General features: G+C 46.1%; 1 protein-coding gene across 12 annotated transcripts in view; it reads right to left on the bottom strand.

Annotated features, from left to right (window-relative positions):
- Positions 1–22,510, bottom strand: part of LOC147608888 (FAD/NAD(P)-binding oxidoreductase family protein) — a 142,182-nt gene extending 119,672 nt beyond the window's left edge. For all 12 annotated transcript variants that reach the window (XR_015264295.1, XR_015264293.1, XR_015264294.1 and 9 more), the window contains exon 1: positions 22,255–22,510. Coding sequence is in view for 7 of the 12 variants with exons in the window: in XM_086788069.1 (XP_086644195.1) it covers positions 22,255–22,401 (147 nt within the window). In the remaining 5 variants the exon portion in view is untranslated. The remainder of the gene's footprint in view (positions 1–22,254) is intronic.
- Between the last annotated feature and the right edge of the window lie 230 nt (positions 22,511–22,740).

The following is a 22,740-nucleotide window of genomic DNA, read 5'->3' on the forward strand; positions in this document are numbered from 1 at the left end:
ATTTTTGGGCATTTTGGCACTGTGTAAGCCATTTTTGCTGCTCTACTCAGTCAGTGGTGGTGCATTGTGTTGCACATTCAGAGGATTGAGAGTGCATGCATATTTGGGTTAACTGTATTCCGTGGAGTACAGTTGCTTTCAGGGTTCTTGCTATTGGGTTTTTTGCTACACAGGTACAACATTGTGCATTGGCATAATGGCGAATCAACAGCAGAGTGATGTATTTACGTATTTGTCTAAGGAAGACAAATTGGACGGCACGAACTACTCCTTATGGAGTTTTATGCTGAAAAATGTGCTCGTGGCAAAAGGTCTTTGGGATTTTGTTAGTGGTGGTGATGAACCACGTCCAGGTCCATTGGCTCCAGAGACTCCTCCCCAAGGGGGTGCTCGTGGACGAGGACAACAGGTACAGGCTCCAGGTCAGCCATTGCCTGTTCAAAGAACAAATGCTCAGAAGAAATTGGATGCCAGAGATGCACAAGTCTTGTCACTCATTGCATTGTCAGTACAGAGGTCTATTATACCTCATATTCGTTCAGTTGGCTCTTCACAGAATGCATGGGTGACTTTGGAGCAGATGTATGCTGCTCGTAATGAGGCTCGGATCTCGTTTTTGAAAAGAGAGCTGGAAAATCAGAAAATGCATGAAGGAGATGATATGTCTAGCCACTTAAACAAGCTGCAGGATTTGAGAGAGAAACTCATCAATGTGGATGAGATTATTCCTGACACACAGCTTGTGTCCACCATCTTGCACTCTTTGCCAAGATCTTACTTGGCTTTTCATACCTCTTTGAACCTCAGCATGAGGAATGCTGTTGAACCCCTTAAGTATCAGGAACTTGTTGCTCTCTTGCTACAAGAAGAGCAAATGAGGAAGAATATGAATATGAACACAAGTGCTGAACAAGCATTTACTACAGGTCAAAAGGGGAAAGTCAAATCTCAGCCAAAGAGTTCAAATCAGAATTCAGGTGATGGTGGTTCATCTCAGGATACCAAGAAAGGTGATGGACAGCCCAAGAAGAAGGGCAAATGTCATTACTGTAAGAAGCCAGGTCACTACATCACAGAGTGTAGAAAGAGGATTGCCAAAGAGAAGGCAAAAGAATCTGGGATGTCTGTAAATGATGCCTCTAAAGCTCCTCCAGAGACTGCTTCTTTTGTTGAGGACAGGGATTACTGTTTCTATACATGCAGCTATGATGCCTCTTGGTCTTCACAGGCGCTCAGTATGACAGAGCATGCATGTACTTGGTATTTTGATAGTGGTGCTTCAAAGCATATCACATCTCGCAGGGATTTGTTTTCTCATATAGGCCCTGCCCCTGTTGGCAAAACTGTGCAGTGTGCCAACAATGCTTCATATCCAGTTCGTGGCATTGGGGAGATTCAGCTCACAGCCATTGATGGCTCTATTCTTCGCCTTACAGATGCCTTATATATACCAGGGATAAAGAAGAATTTGTTGTCCATTTCTTCTTTAGCACATTGTGGTATGCAAGTCCACTTTGATGATGACAAATGCATGGTCAGAGACAAAGCTAATGCTTTGACCTTGATGCTTACTGGTACATTATGTCCTGGACTTTATCAGTTGGATGCATTTCAGCCAGTGGATCAGTCTGCTTATAATGCATTCACTCGTACTCCAGCTATGGTTGATGCGGAGTTATGGCATGCTCGCATGGGGCATGTAAATTTTGGTAGTCTTATGCTTACGCAGCGACATAACATGTTTACAGACCTACCTCTTATGGAGAAGCCTCCAGATCACATTTGTGAAGGATGTATTTTGGAAAAAATGCATCGGTTTTCCTTCCCACGTGATCAGGCTCTACGAGCAACTGCAAAGTTGCAGCTTATACACAGTGATCTTTGTGGTCCCATGCAGACAAAGTCATTAGGAGGTTGCTTCTATTTTGCTACATTTATTGATGACTTATCTCGTATATGCTGGGTCTATCCTTTGACACATAAATCACAGGTATATGATGCATTTTTGGCCTTTGTAGCACTTGCTGAAACAGAGTCAAGATGCAAAGTTAAGACTCTCCGTTCTGACCGAGGGGGGGAATATATGTCACACATGTTGAATTCCTTTCTTGAGAGTAGGGGTATAAAACATCAGTATACTACTCCTTATACTCCACAGCAGAATGGGGTTGCAGAAAGGAAGAATCGGTCACTCATGGAGATGGCCAGATGTATGCTAAAGGCAAAGAAGCTACCACATATCTTTTGGGTGGAAGCTGTCATGTGTGCTTGTCATATTTTGAATCGATGTCCCACAAAGGCATTGGTTTCCATTACTCCTTTTGAGGCTTGGCACGGCCGCAAGCCTTCGGTATCACATTTTCGTACTTTTGGGTGTCTTGCATATGCACACATACCCAAAGAGTTGAGGAGGAAGTTGGATGATAAAGCCACAAAATGCATTTTTGTTGGGTATAGCCGTGAGAGCAAAGGCTACCGGTTATATGACCCACTATCCAGGAAGATATTCACTAGTCGGGATGTGATTTTTGATGAAAAATCAGAAATATCCATGGCTGGTTATGATGCAAATCAGGCTGAAAATGATGTGTTTGAAGGTCTACTACCTATGGAGTTTCATTCCACAGTTGGTGATCCAACTCATGAGGGTACAGGACAGCCAGCAAATCATGAAAGTGGTGCAGAAATTCGGCAGCAAATTGAGCTTGAAGCTGAACCAAATATGGGGCAGCGGCACCACATGTCAGACACATACCTAGATGGTATTTGAGGACATTACAGGACAGCCATCTAGAGGGTCCTCTTGCTGGTCGTACTCGTAGGGAGACACGGACCAATGAGCATGCACACATCATGGATTTGAATATGGTTATGGCAGCCAGTTTACAGGATGATGATGAGCCTGATTCATTTGTGGATGCACGAGACAATGTGCATTGGAACAAAGCCATGCAGGATGAGCTTGATTCTATTAAAAGGAATCAAACATGGGATTTGGTTGATCTGCCCAAAGGCAAGAAAGCAATTGGTACTAAGTGGGTCTATAAGTTGAAAAGACATGCAGATGGATCCATTGACAGGTACAAAGCCCGTCTAGTTGCAAAGGGCTATGCACAGAAGAAGGGCATTGATTATGAGGAGACATTTGCTCCTACATCCCGTATGTCGACACTTAGGTGTGTCATTGCATTGGCTGCACATCGTGGTTGGGTTGTTCATCAGTTGGACATTAAGACTGCTTTCCTACATGGGGACCTTGAGGAGGAAGTTTATGTATATCAGCCCATAGGTTTTGCAGAACATGGTCATGAAGGGAAAGTCTGCAGGCTGAAAAAGGCCTTGTATGGTTTGAAACAAGCTCCACAAGCTTGGTATGCAAAGATAGATGCTTTTCTACTTACTCAAGGATTTGTGAACAGTCCATCAAAAGCCACTTTGTATGTAAAGAAAGAAGAGAAAGATCTGCTGGTCATCAGTCTTTATGTCGATGATCTCTTGCTCATGGGATCAAATGATGACAAAATTGCAGCTTTTAAAGAGATATTGCAACAGACATTTGACATGTCTGATTTGGGGCTCATACACTACTATTTGGGCATACAGTTTGTGCAGGATAGTAGAGGCATTGGGTTGTTGCAATCTCGGTATGTTGCTAAACTTCTGGAGAAGTTTAAATTTCAGGATTGCAAGCCTATTAGCACTCCTATGGAGCCTGGGATGAAACTGTCACTACAAGATGACAGTATTTCCTTTGACGCCACTACATATGCTCAGGCTGTTGGGTGCCTTATTTACTTGTGTACTACACGGCCAGATATTCACTATGTTGTATCTCAGTTGAGCAGATTCATGCACAGCCCGCGGTTGTCACATTGGCAAGCTGTGAAGCGTGTATTCCGATATTTGCAGGGTACCTTGTCTCTTGGATTGCTTTATCCTGAGGGGGGTGACCATAGTCACAGGGGACGGCGGGGATGGAGCCTAGGAACGCTGGGACGCCGAAACGGGACGGCGCAGGGACGGGGACGGACGGGGACGGACGGACGTCCCCCTGGAGGCGTCCCTCACAAGGGACGGTGAAGGGGACGGCAGTAGGAACGGGGACGGTTGTGGGGGACGGCCCTGTGGGGGGACGGCAGGAAGCCATTGTGGTTTATTTTGTCCGTTTCTAGTTGTTTGAGGAGCCGTTTCTAGTCGTTTGGGGTGGCCTTGAGCCTTTGAGGCTTGGGCATTGAGGCTTGGGCCTTGCCTCTCTCTTGCCTTGAGGTTTGGCCTTTAGGCTTGAGCCTTGGGGCCTTGGGCCTTGGCCCTTGAGGCTTGGCCCTTGCCCCTCTCTCTCTCTCACTTGCCCTTGCCTCTCTCTTGCCTATCTAATATCTATATAAGAACAAGGCTACAAGGCTACAAGCATGGAGTTTAGGCTTTAGTGTAAACGGCCCTTCGGGCCGGGGGGGAGTCATCTCCCCCCCGGACCCCCTGCAGAGAGGGGCTCACGCCCCCCTCCGCACCTTCCCCCAAGTAGGCTGGTGTGAAACTGCGCGCCGCAACGGACCCAAAATTTACAGCCCATATGCAGTAGGTGTATAATAACTCACCACATATGCATGTAGCCTGGTTGGCAGTGTGCCAACCTTCTCCAGAATCATCTCATGCTATCTGGCCACAATCGGCCACCATCCGGTGTTAATATGACTCAAAAGCTTACCATTTTATGTAAATTTGTGCTCATTTTGATGTACTTCCAAAGTAGAATAAGGGTAGAGTAGAAAAACTTTAAAAAAAAGTTATTTTTGAGTGCCGTTCCCTCCCCCGTCCCCGTTCCCTACTTATGGCCGTCCCCCGTCCCGTCCCCGTCCCCGTCCCCGTCCCCCGTTACCGTCCCCCGTTCCTTGTGACTATGGGGGTGACATGCAGTTATACGCTTACAGTGATTCAGATTGGGCTGGTGATTTTGATACCAGACATTCCACTAGTGGAAATTGTTTCTTTCTTGGCTCTTCATGCATTTCTTGGCTAAGCAAGAAACAGACCACAGTGGCCACTTTGTCTTGTGAGGCAAAGTACAGAGCAGCCTACACTACTACTATTGAGTGTGTTTGGCTGCGCCGTCTCATGACTGATATGGATATTTCAGTGGAGGAGCCTACACCTATCTATACTGATAGTCAGAGTGCCATTGTTGTGGCCAGGAATCCTGTGTTTCATGCTCGCACGAAACACATTGAGATTCACTATCATTTTGTTCGGGAAAGACTCCAAGCAGGTGATATCAGTCTGATCTACTATCCTACAGATCAGAATGTGGCAGACATCTTCACCAAGGCATTACCACGTCCGAAAGTCGAAGCATCCCGCACTGCTTTGAATTTGTTTCCTTTTTGTGGTTGATGTACAGTGATCACATATCACTCCAGGGGGGTTTGTTGGGTTTTATGCTGTGTATGCACCCAGAGGAGTGCTAGTCATCATCAGTAGATTACTGGGGCACTTTTTACTTCAGTTAGTGGAGGTTTTTTCCCCCCGTTTAGCTTAGTTTCACTTATAACAGTTTATAAGTGTTTTTATCCACCCGGCACACTTTATGGCCGGACATGTGAACACATCTTTTAGGTCACTTCATTATGTGGCTATTGTACTTCACATCATTATACTGAATACACAAAGAGTCGTGTTCTCTCCCTCTGCTTCCCAACGTTTATGTTTGCAGTACCTTGAAACCCTAACCCTAACAGCTGAAGACCTTCAGGCACACCATGGGGCCCTCCTGGCCCATTGGGGTGGTTCTAAACCTCCCCATGCCCACTATATGAGCCTTAGGCTTGGCTCTGGGGTAGCCCTATGGGCTGGCCCCTATTCTACATGCAAACCTATATGTCTACACAGTCGTCTAACATCTGGTCGCAGACCAAACACACAAATCATTCCAAAGGGAGACTCACAGCGCGGACTGGCACTGCTTCATGTGCAGGACAATGCACACCTGACCTTGGACGCATGTGCTATGCACACCTGACCTCGGACACATGGAGTAGAACCCTGGCTAACTCGTCCCAGACTGGGCTCACATGGGACCACTTTTCCACTCCAGGTCCTGCACCTTCTTGTTCAGATATGTCCACGTGGCATCGAAGTGCGGGATGCACGTGACAGGAAACTGTCCCATGTGAGCCCAGTCCAAGACAAGTCAGCCATGCGTCCACTCCAAGGTCAGGTGTGCATTGTTTTGCACATGAAGCAATGCCTGTACTGTGAGTCTCCCTCTGGAATAATGTCAGGTGTCCTAAGTATTTGGTTTGCAACAACCAGATGTCAAGCATCTGTAGAAGCATGTAGGTTGCATGTAGAACAGGGGTCTCTCTCTCTCCGCCAGATCATGGAGTCCGCAGACCAGCGCAGATTTGGCCAGTTCTTGCTAGAGAGACAGCGCCACAGAGAGACACTGCTACGGACTCATACCACAGGGAGAGGTGGGCAACAGCTCACTGATTTCTTCCAGAGATCTATCCCAGTGCCTACCTTGACACAAGAGGGGGTTACACTTCAACGCGCTGCGGACCTCTGAGCCAGACAGAGACCGAGAGCACCAGGCTACCAGACTCCCAAACTACATCAGAGGGAGATCACAGAGATACGGGCTCGACATCAGCACCATATCCAGGAGCTGCTAGCTCACTTACACTCACACCCGCAGATCATGCTCTGAAGTATTTTTGCCTCTCCATCGCCTATGTATCACATATTACACCCCCATTATGGTACTGGTTGGAGCTAGACAGATCTGCATTGCATTCTTGTATACCCTGCGCATATAGGTTGCATACTGAGCCTCTACCAGTAGTGCTCCATCCATCACACCTCCCCACTAGCTCAGTACTTTCATAGTTTATTTCATGTTCATTTTGTCCTTTTTTTTTTCTGGACATCCAGAAGACATTGACAGTTGTACATTGATTTGTCTCATAGGTCGAGTTCGGCCTCTAGTAGACGTTAATACAGCTTTCTCATTTCATTTCTCTCTCTCTCTCTCTCTCTTCGCGCCAAAAGCCACTCCCACCCTTACCCCATCGCGCATCAGGCCGGCTCCCGTCTTCTCCCGTGTCCTTGACCCCAGCTTGGGTTGGGTGACTATGACAATGGTACTCCCTCTTGAAGATAGAGTGAACAAGATCGAAGAACAGGCTCAAAAGGCCCTTCGCGAGTCACGAAAATGGGCCATTTATCGTGATGACCGAGTCATCATCACAGATAAACGCCACACATGACGGTGCGGGGCCTAAGAGACCATAGATGCATTGAGGATGGGAGTATCGAATTGCAATGGAACTCTATGTTCAGACCACAGGAGGCTTCACAAAGACTTACACAGATAAGGATATTATCTTCTACATAGAAACGCATCAAAGTCCTGAGAGAGGGCTACCCAAAGTGGAGGATTATACATGGGAATCAGCTTTCAGAGGAAAAACACGCACCACTGGGGGGGGGGGGGGGGGGGGTTGCGTGGCTCGGGAGGAGTGGCATGCTTGTTTCGCCTTCATTTGAGAGGCATACTCACAATGGTTAGACATGATGAGGAGGCTCGTTTTATGTGGATGTGATTAGCCAGGCCTGGCTTGAGAGTAATGCATATTGCAGTATGCTACTTCCCACCAGAGAAATCAAAATATGCATGCAGGTTGACAGAGAAAGGGGAGACTCCCTATGCGCCATTATTTGCAGACATTGCAGAGTTCTCCCAGCAGGGAGAGGTCCTCCTATTAGGAGGCTTTAATGCACGGACAAAAGGGGAACAAGTGCAGACATATGACTTCCAAGGAGATGCCATTATGTTGTCAGCAGACATATGACTTCCAAGGAGATGCCATTATGTTGTCAGAAATTAACTTGGCTGAGATGGGCCTCCAGAGGGCCAAGCAGGATATGGGGAATGCAACATCATATGGTAGACACTTCTTGGAGATGGGGGCTATGCATGAGCTGGTTATATATAATGGGTTGTCCAGATGGTCACAGTCGGATAGCCTTACATCTTCTCCGCATGGGGGAGGCACTAGTACAATGGATTACCTCATGGGATCTCCCGCTCTTATACCACACATCTCAGACTTCACCATCCCTCCTCCCCCCACACTAGCTGACCACGCATTACTTTCTTTCACGATCTCATGCCCCATCGTACCGCCCACACCCACACCCCCTATCACAATCTTCACCTGGATTCATTTCCATCATGATCTTGACCACATCTATGAGGACCACCTCTCCCACCACATTTCAGGTCTCAACTTATCCCTCCCTATCTCCACCATCACATCCCAACTTTCCTCCATCATCCATGACTCTGCCCATGCCAGCTTCCCCTACACCACATGCTCCACAGCAAGTTTGCTAGTGGGATCCCAACCCCACAATGGATGGTATGATGAAGAGTGCAAAACCACCACGCTTCGCCTCTTACACGAGAGGGAACATGGGCTGATTTCAGCACATAAGATGCAACGCATCTTCTGTACATTCACTCGCTGAAAGAAACGGGCATTTCTCGCCATACGAGAACAAGAGTTATACCAACTCTTTTTGAGCGAGGACAACTCAGAAGCTTGGCGCATTCTGGAAGAAAAAAGAGCACCTACACCTATCACAGATCCTAGCCTTTGGAACGCCTATGCACGACAACTGTATGATGTGCCAAACCAACCTATACCACAAATGTCACACATCCCTAGGCCTACATCATCTTATCTCTTTGATTCCCCCAATGTCACTAGGGCTCTTAAAAAGCTGCATAATGGGAGAGCAAAAGATCATGAGGATCTACGCACGGAACATTTCACCCACGGGCACCACATATTGGCTCCCATTCTTGCCAGTCTTTTTAACAAAGCACTCTATGAAGGCTTCCCACCCTCCTGGACTACCAACACCATTGTCCCCATCCACAAAGCAAGAGATCCCACGAACCCAAGTAACTACAAGACTATCATGATTGGTCACACAACGGCCAAAATCTGTGGAGCAATACTAGAGGACATGATTGGTCACACGAACCCAACTAACTACAAGACTATCATGATTGGTCACACAATGGCCAAAATTTGTAGACCATTACTAGAGGACATGATGAGCTCTATGGCAGATATGGGCTATCGTAGAGGAGGCGTGGTCCTCAAAGAGACATGTGTATTGCTACTTTGTGGATTTCCGCAAAGCCTTTGACTACATCCCTCAATCTCATCTGATAGGACGCTTGCAGGAGCTCCAGTTCTCACATGAAATGGGGTGTGATGGCACTATATGAGGCAGTACTCGGCCGAGTACATGCACCCGGTGGGACCTCGGGAGATATATGTAGCACTATTGGGGTTAAGCAAGGCTGGATTGAATGCCTCTAATAATGAGCTTATGGTCCCTTTTATAGGACCTCTCTAATGCTTGGCCAACTGGCCGACTGCTGGTTGGCCAGTCCTCATTCCCTAAATTATCCTCAGCACTGCCCGACCTGATATATCACCTTTGCTCATCATGCACCGGCTCCTGCCGTCCTCTAGTTCAGCCGACCAGTGCTGGTTCAGCCGACCCCCCTGTTCTGGCTTCTAACGCATGGTCAAGAAGCCCCTCCAGGCATAGTCACAGGGAATGGGTATTTTTAGACTCGGGAATGTTGGGGATGGCAGCATCTTCCCGTTCCCATTCCCGTCCCATGTCACTCTATAGTCACAGGGAATGGCCATTCTCAATCTTTTCCGTCCCCATTTCGCGTCCCATGTGACTATGCCTCCAGGCCTTGCTCTGAATCCACCTTTGTCATCTTGTGCTCCTATCTGGTTCATAGTCTTTATCTGGCTGCCTCCTCTGGATCAGCACCTGAGGATTGTCCATGGCATTGATCATGCACATGACATCTGTGCAATTATACGGCGAGAGGGAGAGGGAGCAATTGAGACGAGCTGGACTGCCCTCCTCCTCAGCGACACGGCCACCACCATTACCGACACATGCATGGTACTCTGAGGTAGTCGAGTGGTTTCATGCACATGGCATACAGATGAACCGTCTCCCCCCGTTTCAGTATAGCCTGGATTCCCCATACCTTGATCTCTCACGTCATGAGATCAACCGGATCATCCGATTAGATCTACTCGGGCTACACATACACCAGACATGGGTGTCTCTATCAGAGATTGGTAAGAAGTGTGAGTTCTACAAAGATCACTTCTTGAGACTCTCAGAGGATGGATTCTTTGAGATCCCGGGACACATACAGATACACATGTCACATGCCATGCATATCACGATCGGCTAGCTCAGGGTATCCTCCCACCGTGCACTTTCATGTGCCTTGGACCTATGCACTTCATCTGGGACTAGAGCCTGACGCTGAAACAATGTTGCCTGGTCCCCACACCACCACAAGATCAAGACACAGGTGATGGTTTCATCCATGCCTGATGCAGTAAGGGTGGGTGGGACATGGGCAGCAACCATATCTCAAAATGCATTGCGGAAGTTCTGGGAGTCTTCTTTTAGCCCTAAACACCATCTAGGAACATGTTGATGCAAAAACGCATGCAGAAGAGAGAGAAGAGAGAGAGAGATAGCTGAGTATTCAGTATATTCATATGATAGAAAAAGGATGTACAAATCCTACAGCCATAGGCTGCCTTGAAAAGGTAGTAAAATACCTAATGTAATCCTAGTTCTATGACTCAGCCCAAGCAAGGACTGAATGCTTCAAATCGTTGAGCAATGTTGCCTTTTATAGGCTTGGAAAGACAGTGTGAACTGGCCGACCACCTTCTGGACAAAAAACCATAAAACTTGCTGCAGCCGACTGATCATATTCCTGTATATGCTGGTCGACAGCCCTCCATGTCCACCACCAATTGAATCCCTTGCCACAGTAGCAACCCATGCTCCAAAAACTCTGGTTCTGAACTGTCTTTATCTTGTTGCCTCTTCAGGATTAGCCTGGGATTAGCCAGTGCATGTCTTACACATGACAATGTGCATTTGCATCACTCATGTTTGTGTGATGACTCATTGGATTTCATAAATGAATGCCATGTGCTGCATGTGATGTTGTGGGTCAGTCCTATAGCGCCAAGGATGCCCGGAACTACCGCTTACAAGACCATGGGTGTGCTCTTGTCTAGTAAAGAGGTGGTAGGTATTTTGCAGGGCTTCAAAGTCTGGCCAGAAATCAACTCTCAAACCCAACTTGTGGACTTAGACAAATTTTATAACTTGGTGTGTTCACACCCTCATTAAAGATGGGGTGTGAACACCCCAGTGGGCACCAGGCACATATGAACTCTATGGGCATTGGACAGCCTTGGGCACCTTCTTACAATGGGGATAACCAAGTCTCATAAAAAAGAATGTGTATGGGCACCGGAGGAGGGTGGTATTACAAAAATGAAGATGGCTCCTCTCTCGAGGCATAGAAGTGGATGGATTACCACCTTTCAAGTAAAGTCTTGATGACCCCAGCCTCCACCTCTGCAAATGGGAGCTGCACCACATCCCCCGCATGGACATTTCATGCAGCCTTATTGCTCCCGAACATGGATTGAGCCGTCTCATTCTTCAACAAAGATGCAATTTCCCAAAGACCGTTTCTTAAATATTATTACTAACAGTTTCGTTCAAAGACCAAGGTATTAAAAGATGTGCCGATTCTGTAAAGGTGTCTGAGAGAGCTCACGCTGCTGCTAACTCTGCCAGCTGCCCCCCCCTCTGCCCAGCTGCCGCCCTCTGCCCCCGCTTCTCCCTTGCTGCACCCTGCTTCCCCCGCCTCAGCTGCCCCTCTGCCCCTGCCTTGCTGCTCCTTTCCTGCTGCCCCTCTGCCCCCCACCTAGCTGCCTCCTGTTGCCCCTGCCTCAGGCCTGCTGCCCCCCACCCTGCTGCCGGCCTCTGCCCCCGCCTTTGCCTCCTGCTGCCCCCCTTTTCTGCCCCTGCTGCCCCCCACTTCTGCCCCTGCTGCCTCTGTCTCCCTCTCTTCCCTTTGCTATTCCTTCAGCAACTGTTTTATTCGGATTCAAGTCGGCCGCCCACCTTTGATTGGCCATATGGCTTCCGTCACAGCCAATCCATCTTCACCTCCACAGGCCGGGAGAATCATCAATTTTTCGCAAGACGAGCTCACCTCTCTCCAACACAACATTGACATTGAGGTCCACACCAGCCTTTTTGCGAGGGTTTATGGCTCCCGCCCCTCTCGCTCGCTTGCCTGTGAATGGCTTCTAGCAGCTCTCCCTTCGGAGCTGATTGTGCACTTCCAAGAGACACGTCTTCTTGGTCGATGCTTCTTCTTGGTGGGCTTTCTTTCTCCGGAAGCTACGTGTTGGCTGGCAGCCCCTTTCCTCTTGGCCCTAGGAAGATCTTCTTCTTTCAATACCAAGTGGGCTTTATCCAATGGTGGAGGATCAGTGCCTTACCCCGGTCTCATTGTGGTTCCCTACTCTTCCTCGGTCTTATTGGAAGCTCTTAGCTTCCATAGGGGCATTCTTTGGCCAGGTTTTAGAAGTACCGTCCCTTCCGGGCTCTCCCGCTTCAACTTCCACGGCTGTTGCCGCCACTTCTGATGGTGCACCCCAAGTTTTTGTGCTTGTTCCTGATGCATCGATTACTAACGATCATATCATGGTTCAGAGACCTGATGGCTCTCATTTCCACCAAAGGATGGAGATTGCAGGTAGACCTCACCAATGTCGAATTTGTCATCGCGACAGGGCCACATTGCTAGATATTTTCCCAAATCGAGAGGCCACGCTAGGAGGCAACGTGGTCCTACCCATCAAATGCCTCCTGCAGCTACCCAGACTGTAACTTGGTTGAACACAATGCTAATCAATACACTTAAATACACTAAGATTTGATGGACACTTGCTCAAATACAAGAAGTAAATTGTTGAATTGACAAGAGACACAAAATGAGCCGGAACGGCTGACCCCTCCCTCAAATAAAGTATATTGATCTTGGGAGAATCAAGTACATAGTGTCATGGGCATTTCTGACCAGATTTCCATACCAATGCATATAAATACAGTATTGCAAACAAGTGGTTGTCGATGTAGACTTGCAATCCACACTACCCTCTCAAGTGCCCATGTTCCCTACCATCTGCTCTCTATTGTTCCACCAACACATGGTAGTAACAATCTGCAAGAGAGCACGTAGGACAAGAGAACACTACATAGGGTATGTGATCTTGTAATCCGGTTCCTCCCTTCTACTACTTGCTTCCATATTTAAGCATTAAAGCTTACCAATTGCAAGTAGAGTCGATGACATTGGAAGTCTTCGCGATGGAAGTCCTTGGAGTGAAGAGGTCTTCGATTTGTCGCATTTCTTCGCGACAAAAGTCTTCAAGAGGATGAAGGGAACCTTGGGAAAGCTTCCCCTATGGTTCAACTTGAGGAAGGAGGGCTGAAATTAGGATTTTCAGCAAAAAGACCAGAAATTACAGCAATAAAGACAGCTATTTTGTTGAATTTCAGTCATTGGGAGTGTGTAGGAGAGTGATTAGCAGCCAGAATCACTCTTGGAAGCTTGAGAAACACCTCAGCAAGCTTGGAAATGGAGTTGGGAAGGAGAAAGTGTAGAAAATGCAGCCCAACAGCCCTCATGAAGGAGGTGCCAATCTCTAGAGAGAGGAGGAGGAGTAGTTGTTCCCAGTGTAGGTGGCAGGCAGGTGCTTTGTGGAGCAAGCTAGAGTGGACACATGGCTGGTTACTCCCTTTGTACAAAGAGGATAAGGTCTGGGCGGTGGACATTGGGTTATGTCCACCTCAGGACATCAGTGTGTGTGAACACCGGGCTGGTCATAATTTATAAGTGAGTTTTGGTCGCCCAAAACTTAATGAAGTGTGTACACACTCACTTATAAATTAATGCTAACTCGTAAGGCTAGGTTTATGACCAATAGTTACCACTTGTCACATGCCACATAACCATGTGTCAGTGGCACGGTTCGCGGGCGAGTGTCCCCTTACCCGGAACTACACATTGGTCAAGCAAGCATGAAAACAGCATGCAATTTCAATTGCAAGCAAGCACATAAAGATGCTATGCAATGCAACATTGGTATGGACAATCCCCGTTCACATGCCACATAACCATGTCAGCAGACAGTTTCACATGCACGGTTCGCCGGCAGGCGTCCGGAACTACACATTGGTCAAGCAAGCATGAAAACAGCATGCAATTTCAATTGCAAGCAAGCACATAAAGATGCTATGCAATGCAACATTGGTATGGACAATCCCCGTTCATGAGAGTATACCAAAATAGACGTGCTCCAGGCAAGTACACGAGGTACCAGACCCTATGGAACACCAATCCACCAAGCATTTCCGGGCATGTACACGGAGGCACAAGTCCCAACGGAAAGCCAAGTCCACAGTATCACATGAGTGGCATCAATCCCCGGCATATACAACTGCCATGGACACCAGTCCAATGTACATACATGATAAGAAAGCACGGGTGGACCAATTGGGTGGGCAAATGGTGACCCAGACTCTAGTTGCCCCTGTGCCCCAACAGACCCCACAGTGTTGGATTGTGGTTAGAAATGGCAAGCGCCCTTGGACCCCCGTACCTGCCCCTTTACCTGCACCCCTAGAGGAGCACCCCAACCCTTATGCAGCTCTTCCCTCCCAGGATGTGGATCCTTCTTTGGAGGATGAGGCTATGCACGCACAGGATTTAGATCCCTCGCAGGAGAATGTTGCATTACAGTTACAGGATGATTGCATCCTCGAGGATGATGTTGCGCAGTCGCATAGTCATGATACCTCTCCAGTTTTGCGAACCAGCCCTGGCTTTTCCCTGGAGTGGGAACGAGAGGTAAGGTTTTCATCATCAGATTTTCCCTCCCTTACCTATGTGAGACATACCTCCATCTCTAAAGGGGGTCCTTCGTCGACCACGAGATCTAGTCGTTCCTACTCTGAGTCCTAATAAGGATTGTCTCATGCAAGGTCTTGGGTTTTTTTCCGCATCAGTGGAAACAGACTGTTAAAACTCAACTGCACAGTGTGAGAATATGTGAATGTGAAGCCGAAGCAAATAGAGATCACACGAGAGAGTAGACAGCCGTAGAGAGATCCAACACTTGAGCTAGAGATTGAAATACCAAATGTATTGAATGAATGTTGAATGAAATATGAAGGCACAATGGCCATGCTTATATACATGATACATCTGATGTAGAGCAATCGGCCAGTAGCATTGGAGGACAAATGTCCACAACTAATATAAATGCCTAAAATAGGCTATAAAAATAGTGAAAAATTATGGAAAAAATCCCTTAAAATATCATATAAATATCTGGATAAAAAGGAGATAAAATGGAGTAAAAGAGAGCTGGAGATGACATGTCCAACACCTCCTCTCAACTCCAACACGAGGGTTCGACTCCCATACGGGTAAGGAGCTGATCCGTAGTATCTCGAGCAAGAGGTTTGGTAAAGAGATCAGCAATGTTGTCCTGAGAAGGACAATGCACCGGTATAATGATGCCATCAGCAACCAGCTCACGAATAAAGTGAAAGTGGACCTCAATATGTTTGGTCCTACCATGGAGGGATGAAGTTCGAGCCAACACCAAGGCACTCTAGCTGTCCCTAAGAATACGGATCGGATAATCCAAGAGTACATCAAGATTGCTCAACATCTGGAATACCCATAACAGCTCACAGCATGTATCCAGATAAGCACGGTACTCAACCTCAGTAGAAGATAATGAAACTGTATTCTACTTCTTGGATCTCTAAGAAACAAGACCGGAACCAAGAGTGAAGCAATAACCAAAAGTGGATCGTCGAGTATCCTAATCGCCTACCCAATCAGCATCAGAGTATCCAACAAGCTCAGTGCCTCCTTTGAAAGAGAGACCATAGTCCAAGGTACTGGATAAGTATGAGAGAACCCTCAAAGCGGCATGCCAATGAGAATGTCAAGGAGCTAAAGAAAACTGACTGAGAACACTGACACTATAAGAAATGCCAGGCCTGGTGTAAGTCAAATTTTAAATAAGAGAACCAACAAGCCACTGTGTATTGTCCTCGAAGAGGGGAGAGGGATCATCACAAGAGAGCTTGGAGTTAGGATCCATCGGACAAAAAATTGGACGGCACTCGGTCATCCCAAATGTCTCCAGGAGCTACCACAAATATCTATACTGACTAAGAAACACTCCATCAAAAGAATGATAGACCTCCATCCCAAGAAAGCAGTGGAGAAGTCCTAAATCAGTCATCTCAAAGGTGAGAGCTAAATCTGACCGGAGCTGTTCAATCTTGGCAAGATGTGAGCTAGTGATCAATAAGTCATCAACATATAAGACAATTAAGCAAAGCAAAGCATCTTGAGCAAAGCATCTTGAGCAAAGACATAGAGATTGTTGTCCGCAAAGCATGTCTGGAATCCAAGGGAAAGAAAGAATGCATCATACCATGCCTTGGGTGCCTATTTCAAACCACAAAGGACTTTATGCAGTCTGTACACCTTACCCTCATGTCCGCGAACCTGAAAACCTTAAGGTTGTTCAACATACACCTCCTCATGTAAGTCACCGTTTGAAACTCGCCGCAGTTGCATAACAAACTATTCATTACTAAATTTTGAAGCAAACCACTCAGAATTTTCAGCAATCACTTGAGAGAGAGAGATAGAAGAATGGAAGAGAGAAAGCCGGCACAGCATAGACCCGGAACGGCTAGGCCCCTTCACAGGAATATAGATTATTCCTCCGGAATTTTTTACAAAGTGGATTGGCTGATTAAATTGAGCATGGTATCACATCATGGATCAGAACGGTCGAAAATCCCTAAGGCAACGCTCAATAAAATAAAATAAAATGTTGATGTGGTGACGAATCTGCTCACCCATGCCAGCTCAGCAACGTTCCCTTTAGCTAAACATGCAAACTCATTTTAGAAGTTTAGTTATTAGCATCTCTTTCTATTTTAAGGAGGAAGCTATTAAGAAAGTTTCTCATGCACACTCATTAATTAACCACCTCTTTCTATTTTCAAGAGAGAGATGCACTTTTAGAAACTCTCTTTCTATTTTCATGCACTTTTAGACCATCTCTTTCTATTTTTGAAAAGGGGAAGGAACTTCACTATAAAAAGAGGCTAGCTATCCTCATTATGCACATAAGAGAGGAGAGGTAAGAACTTCATTTATATACATGTAAGAAGAAAGAACTTCATAATCATTTTGTGAGAGGGAGAACCAACACTTAGCGCTTGAGAGCAAGAAGACAAGGAGGCTAAAGCTACTCTATCAAGTGTGGAGATTCTTTTGCAAAGAGAAGACCATCACTTCGTGGCAAAGGTGCTGCCCAAGTGTATGCGAGAAAGTGTTTCAAAGCCCTTGAAGAAAAGCTAGCTGAGTTCTTCTTCGAAGGACTACTCTTGTGTGCATCCAAAACACAAGAGACGACAAAGTTGTGTGACCCATTGGTGGGTCATTGGGGTGGCACACAAATGGGTGAGTTTCTCCCCTGATTCTGACCTCCATTTTCCCAAAAGATGAAGGGAAAGCCCTTAAATCAGATTTTGATCCTAAAAGTTAATATATCTTTAAAATTTTGTTGACATTGAAAGTTGTTAAGTGATAAGAAAACTTAACCTCCTGCAAAATACAAGTAGCTAGATCAACAACCAGTAACATGCAGACATTTGATGCTTAAAGATGAATGCCTACGTGTTCATGCATTCCCAAAACAGCATTTGATGCAAGTTCATCAAGCAACTTAATGTGCATGTGCCTAAGGTGAATACCATTGTTCAATACACTTTGTATCCATCTATACTCTCCCCCATTAAGGTAGGAGTGCATAGTCCATCATGCTTATGAAGCATGTCTAATCACACTTCCCCACTTAGGGATGGAAGTATGTCCATGGCCAATCATACTTCCCCACTCAAGAATGGAAGCATGTCCAATCATACTTCCCCGCTTAGGGATGGAAGCATGTCCATTCATGGGTTCCTCCGGAATAAGAACTCGTGTCTAATCATGAAGCCTACCATGCTAGGTCAAACAACATGTCCAAGTTATATTTATCTTCAAGATTTTCTTGATACAAGATTCCATGTACATGGTTAGGGTTTCTTACAAACACAGGTGGGTGACACCATTAAGAAAGGCAAACTTGACATCTATTTGGTAAACCGGCCAGTGCTCATGAGCAGAAAGAGCAAGAACTGTCCAGATGGTGGTGTATCTGGCTGTAAGAGTAAAAGTTCCCTCAGAATCCACACCCTCAATCTAAGAGTACCCCTTCACAACCAATCTCGCTTTATGTTTGTCCAAAGATCCATTAGCATGAAACTTGGTCTTAAAGACCCACTTGACCCCAATAACTTGTCCTTACAGAGGCCAGTCCACAAGCTCCCATGTACGATTCCTCTCAATGGAATCAATCTCGGCCTCCATAGGTACCCACCACTCAGGAAGAGCAAGCATCTCTTTAGCTGTAGTAGGCTCATATAACTGTATCCTTGCACTCATCAGGGCGAGGTTACAAGAATGCCAAAGCTACTATAATATCAATTCCCATGTCAAAGATTGTGCTGAAGAATCAACGAGGTGAGGAAGTTCCATATCGAAGAGATGAGAATCACGAACACTAGTTTCCAGCCATCGTGGAATCTTGGGAGGCAATCCTCCATTGGTCAGGAGCAAGAGGAGGAGAAGCCGGGGAAGGAGGGTGTGGAGAGGCAGGTGGTAAACAAGTTGATAGTGGACAAGTTGGTAGTGGGGGTGGCCAAGGAAGAAGAAGGAACCTCGATGGTCATCGGGATGAGAGCGAAAATCATCTGATGAGGATTCAACAAAGTGAACATCGCGAGGAATCGCAACTCTAGATCCCATAATCTTTAAGCTTTGGAATGAGAGCTATATCCAAGGAATTTGCACTTCTTGGACTTGGAATCAAATTTGGATATGTCAGAATCAAGGATATGAACATAGGCATCACACCCAAAAACCCTGAAATGAGAGACGAAGGGTTTCTGTCTAGTAAAAGCCTCCTCTAGAGTCATATGAGAAACTGCCTTTGTAGGAGAATGGTTGAGATATAAACAACAGTGCTCACAACTTCTCCCCAGAGAGAGGAATGAAGATCAGAAGAAGAAAGCATGGTCCGGGCCATCTCTTGAACAGTCCTATTCTTGCGTTTAACCACACCATTCTACTTAGGAGTGTGAGGTGTGGAAAATTAACAGCTTATACCTTTCAGTGAGCAAAAATTATGGAAGGCTTTGGAGATGAATTCTCCTCCATTGTCGAAATGGACTTGTCGAACCTTCCGTGTGGTCGCAGTCTCAACCAAAGTCACCGACTCTTGGAAGCCGAAGAAGGCTTGAGATTTTTCTGCCAAGAGATAAACCCAAACTTTGTGTGAGTAATCATCAATAATAAGCATAAAGTACATGGCTCCTCCTTGGGTACTACTACTAGTCCGCATGAGCCCTTGCATCTTTGTCAGCCCAAGCATCAATCTCACCCTAAGGAGAAGTAGCATCAGGAGAGGCATTATTACCAGAAACAATACCCCATAGTCAATGATATCGAAGGAGAGTCTTCATCTATATGCCCAATCAAGAAAATTGGTTCCATCTAAGATGGATTCCTTCAGAAGTTGAGGAATGGATGAAGAGATGATAGTAAGTGTAGAAGCCATGGAATCCTCCTCTTGAATTTACAACATTAAGGTTGCAAGTAGGTACCCGGGGGTGACCCACTCCTCCCTAGATGCTAGATGAAGTGAAAGAACTGTACTCCTACCGAAGATCAAGGCACACGGTTGAAGACAGGAGCAAACCCGATGCACCATGAAGTAAGGGAGGGAGAGGCTAACAAAGCAAGTGCACAGTGCTACCACTAGTCCGGCCCCCGGGGTAGGGACAAAGTACAAATAAGGAGAGGAGAGGGAGGGCTGGGAAAATAAAAACGCAATAGAGTGCTATTGTAGCAGAAACACACTATTTTGTGCGATGCAGTATATCTCCAAAATGCAGGCACCTCTTGTTGGTGCTTTTCTCGTGCGTGCATTGGTCAATTGCGGAGGTTGATCCGCAATTTTCTTTGGTCGGGTTTAGATGGCACCACAAATACAAGTGCCAAGGTAGCTTGGCTCACAGTTATTAAGCCCTCACGAGAGGGGAGAGGGGGATGTGAATATTATTGATCCGGATGTTCAGTGCATGGTGTTGCTTTGCAAACTTGTGATTAGAGGTTTCCTACAAGGCATTGAGCCTTGGAAGAATTTTTTCTTATCTTAGATTTTTGGATGTGCACCACGTGTTCGAAGAGATGAGTGGCTCTCTGGGACCTTTCATGGAGATTATCATCCGAGATAGCTTGGAGTTTTTTCTAGGATAGGCATACCTCTGCAAGTCATTGCTCTCCCGAGCTAGGAGGCTACAAATTGCATCATCTATTCTATCATGCCTAGATGGACATTGAGGAGATGTAGCATGGAGGGGATCATCCCAAATACCAAGCTTAGTCTAGTGAGGATTGTTGGTTGTTCGGGGAACCACTAGTTCATTGATCCTTCTCCTCAGATAGTGACTCATGGCTCTTGGTGTTCATGGTTGTATGGTGGCAGTCCTATCAGATATCTTCAGTGGGATCCAAGTGAGTGGGAGTGGATGCCTTTGATCCATTCAAAAGCCTTCCTTTTATTAGTTTCACAATCTGAAATGCCAGGCTTCTCATCACTCGACAGATGCATAGGATCCCTCCTCTCGGGCCTCATTGGGAGAGTTATGATATCACTCCAATGATACAATGTAGATATTGGCATCGGCTTTGGCATTCATACAAAAGGACCCATATCTCTCATTTCTTTTGGTTATTTCTACATGGTGGTCTCTCCATCAATGAGTGGAGCTCGGTTTTCGGTGTAGCACCTACCTGCCCGAGATGTGCAGCAAATTCTGATTGTTTATGGAGATGCAGCACTCCACAACATATTTAGGGTTCTATAGCCCAACTTATGGACAAAATTTAGTAGCCACAACATGTATGTTACTTGAGGGGTAGTTGCTTGGCTTTCCCAATCTAGTCCGCAGCTTTCCTACAAGGGTAGTGATACAGACACTACTATTTTCGTTCATAGAGGTATTGCCCAACATGGTTTGTTGCAAGATGTCCACCAGGGGTCATATTTCGCCCCCAATGGACGATAATACAATCTTCTTCTTCTTCTTCTTCTATGCACCCCCTAGACAGAAGATTGACACCAGTTGGGAGATTGTTGCCAGTATTATAGCATGGCTAATCTAGAGAGCTAGATGCACGGAGGATATTAAGGCATAGTCACATGGGACAGAAAGCGGGGACGGGGAACGGGTCCAAAATGCCCATCCCTTGTGATTATGGTGTGTGTACGATGTGGGAACGGGGGAACGTGGGACAGGAATATTCTGCCATCCCACCGTCTCGGGATTTGAAAATGGCCATTCCTTGTGACTATGTATTAAGGATGTCCAAATTTTTGAGTCCCAGTGCATTAGCACTATATAGGGTGGTATCATCCATACTCTCATGGCTACTTGGGCTCATATTCAAAGGTCCTCATGGCACCATGATGCTCCTCAATGGTTGATATCACCTTACATATTGGGGTGATTCTATTCTATTCTGGCTTATAGCCGTGATTGTTGTATGCATTTTTCATACTTAATAGAAGTCTCTTTCTTGGGAAAAAAAAAAGGACCAAGGTTTTATAGAAGCGCATGTCACATGCTTTATAGCATCAAATATAGTGGCTTGATTACAATCCACTAAAGCATATAACAAAGAAAGGTTTGTTATATTTGAGATTACTCTTCAGATTGGATATTGCTTCAACGTAAAGTACCTGAGAATTCAAGCTAAATATTCTCTCTCTCTCTAAGGAGACTTGGATTACACCCAATCAGCCTCTACCGCCAAAGATGCTAAATATTCTCTCTCTCTCTAAGGTTACCCCCCACTAGCTCAATACTTTCATAGTTTATTTCATGTTCATTTTGTCCTTTTTTTTTCTCTGGACACCCAGAGGACATTGACAGTTGTACATTGATTTGTCTCATAGGTAGAGTTCGGCCTCTAGTAGACGTTAATACAGCTTTCTTTCTTTCTTTCTCTCTCTCTCTCTCTCTCTCAAAACATTGAAAAAACACGAAAGAGTTTCTTCTTAGCAAAGTGGCCTCCTTTACTGACTGAGAAGCAAAAATCAATACCTCTTGTTGCAAGCAGCTCCACTGATAACGAAAGGCGGTGTGTTGTCTGATTACTGGTGGGCAGAACACGAGATTCAAGCAACCATCGCCAAGCCGTAAAGGAGAGACGATTGAATCCTGCAAGACGCTCGGTTTCAAAGGAAGCATGACTACACCACACAACCGAAGGCTATACGTCCAGCTTTGGAGTAGCTCGGCAAGTGATGTTGCTTACACACTTCGTCACTAGTGGGCGGCTTTCGGCCGGAGCGGTGCCCATAGTATGATGGAGGATGTTTACACACGTTATGGATGGACCTCAGGTAGCCTAGTAGTGCTATGATAGGACACGTATAATGGCATGCATAAGGCATCACTAAAGTCTCTCATGAGACGCGAATGTATCATCCATTATAGACAAATAGGGTTACATAATCATTTGAAAATCTCCTCTCGAACCAAATGAGATCAAACAAGGTCCTTGGCACCAATGGTGCCCATGTCTAA

This window comes from Cibotium barometz, chromosome 52 (genome assembly GCF_041138505.1).
Source record: "Cibotium barometz isolate CiBa-2024 chromosome 52, ASM4113850v1, whole genome shotgun sequence".
Taxonomy (NCBI): Eukaryota; Viridiplantae; Streptophyta; class Polypodiopsida; order Cyatheales; family Cibotiaceae; genus Cibotium; species Cibotium barometz.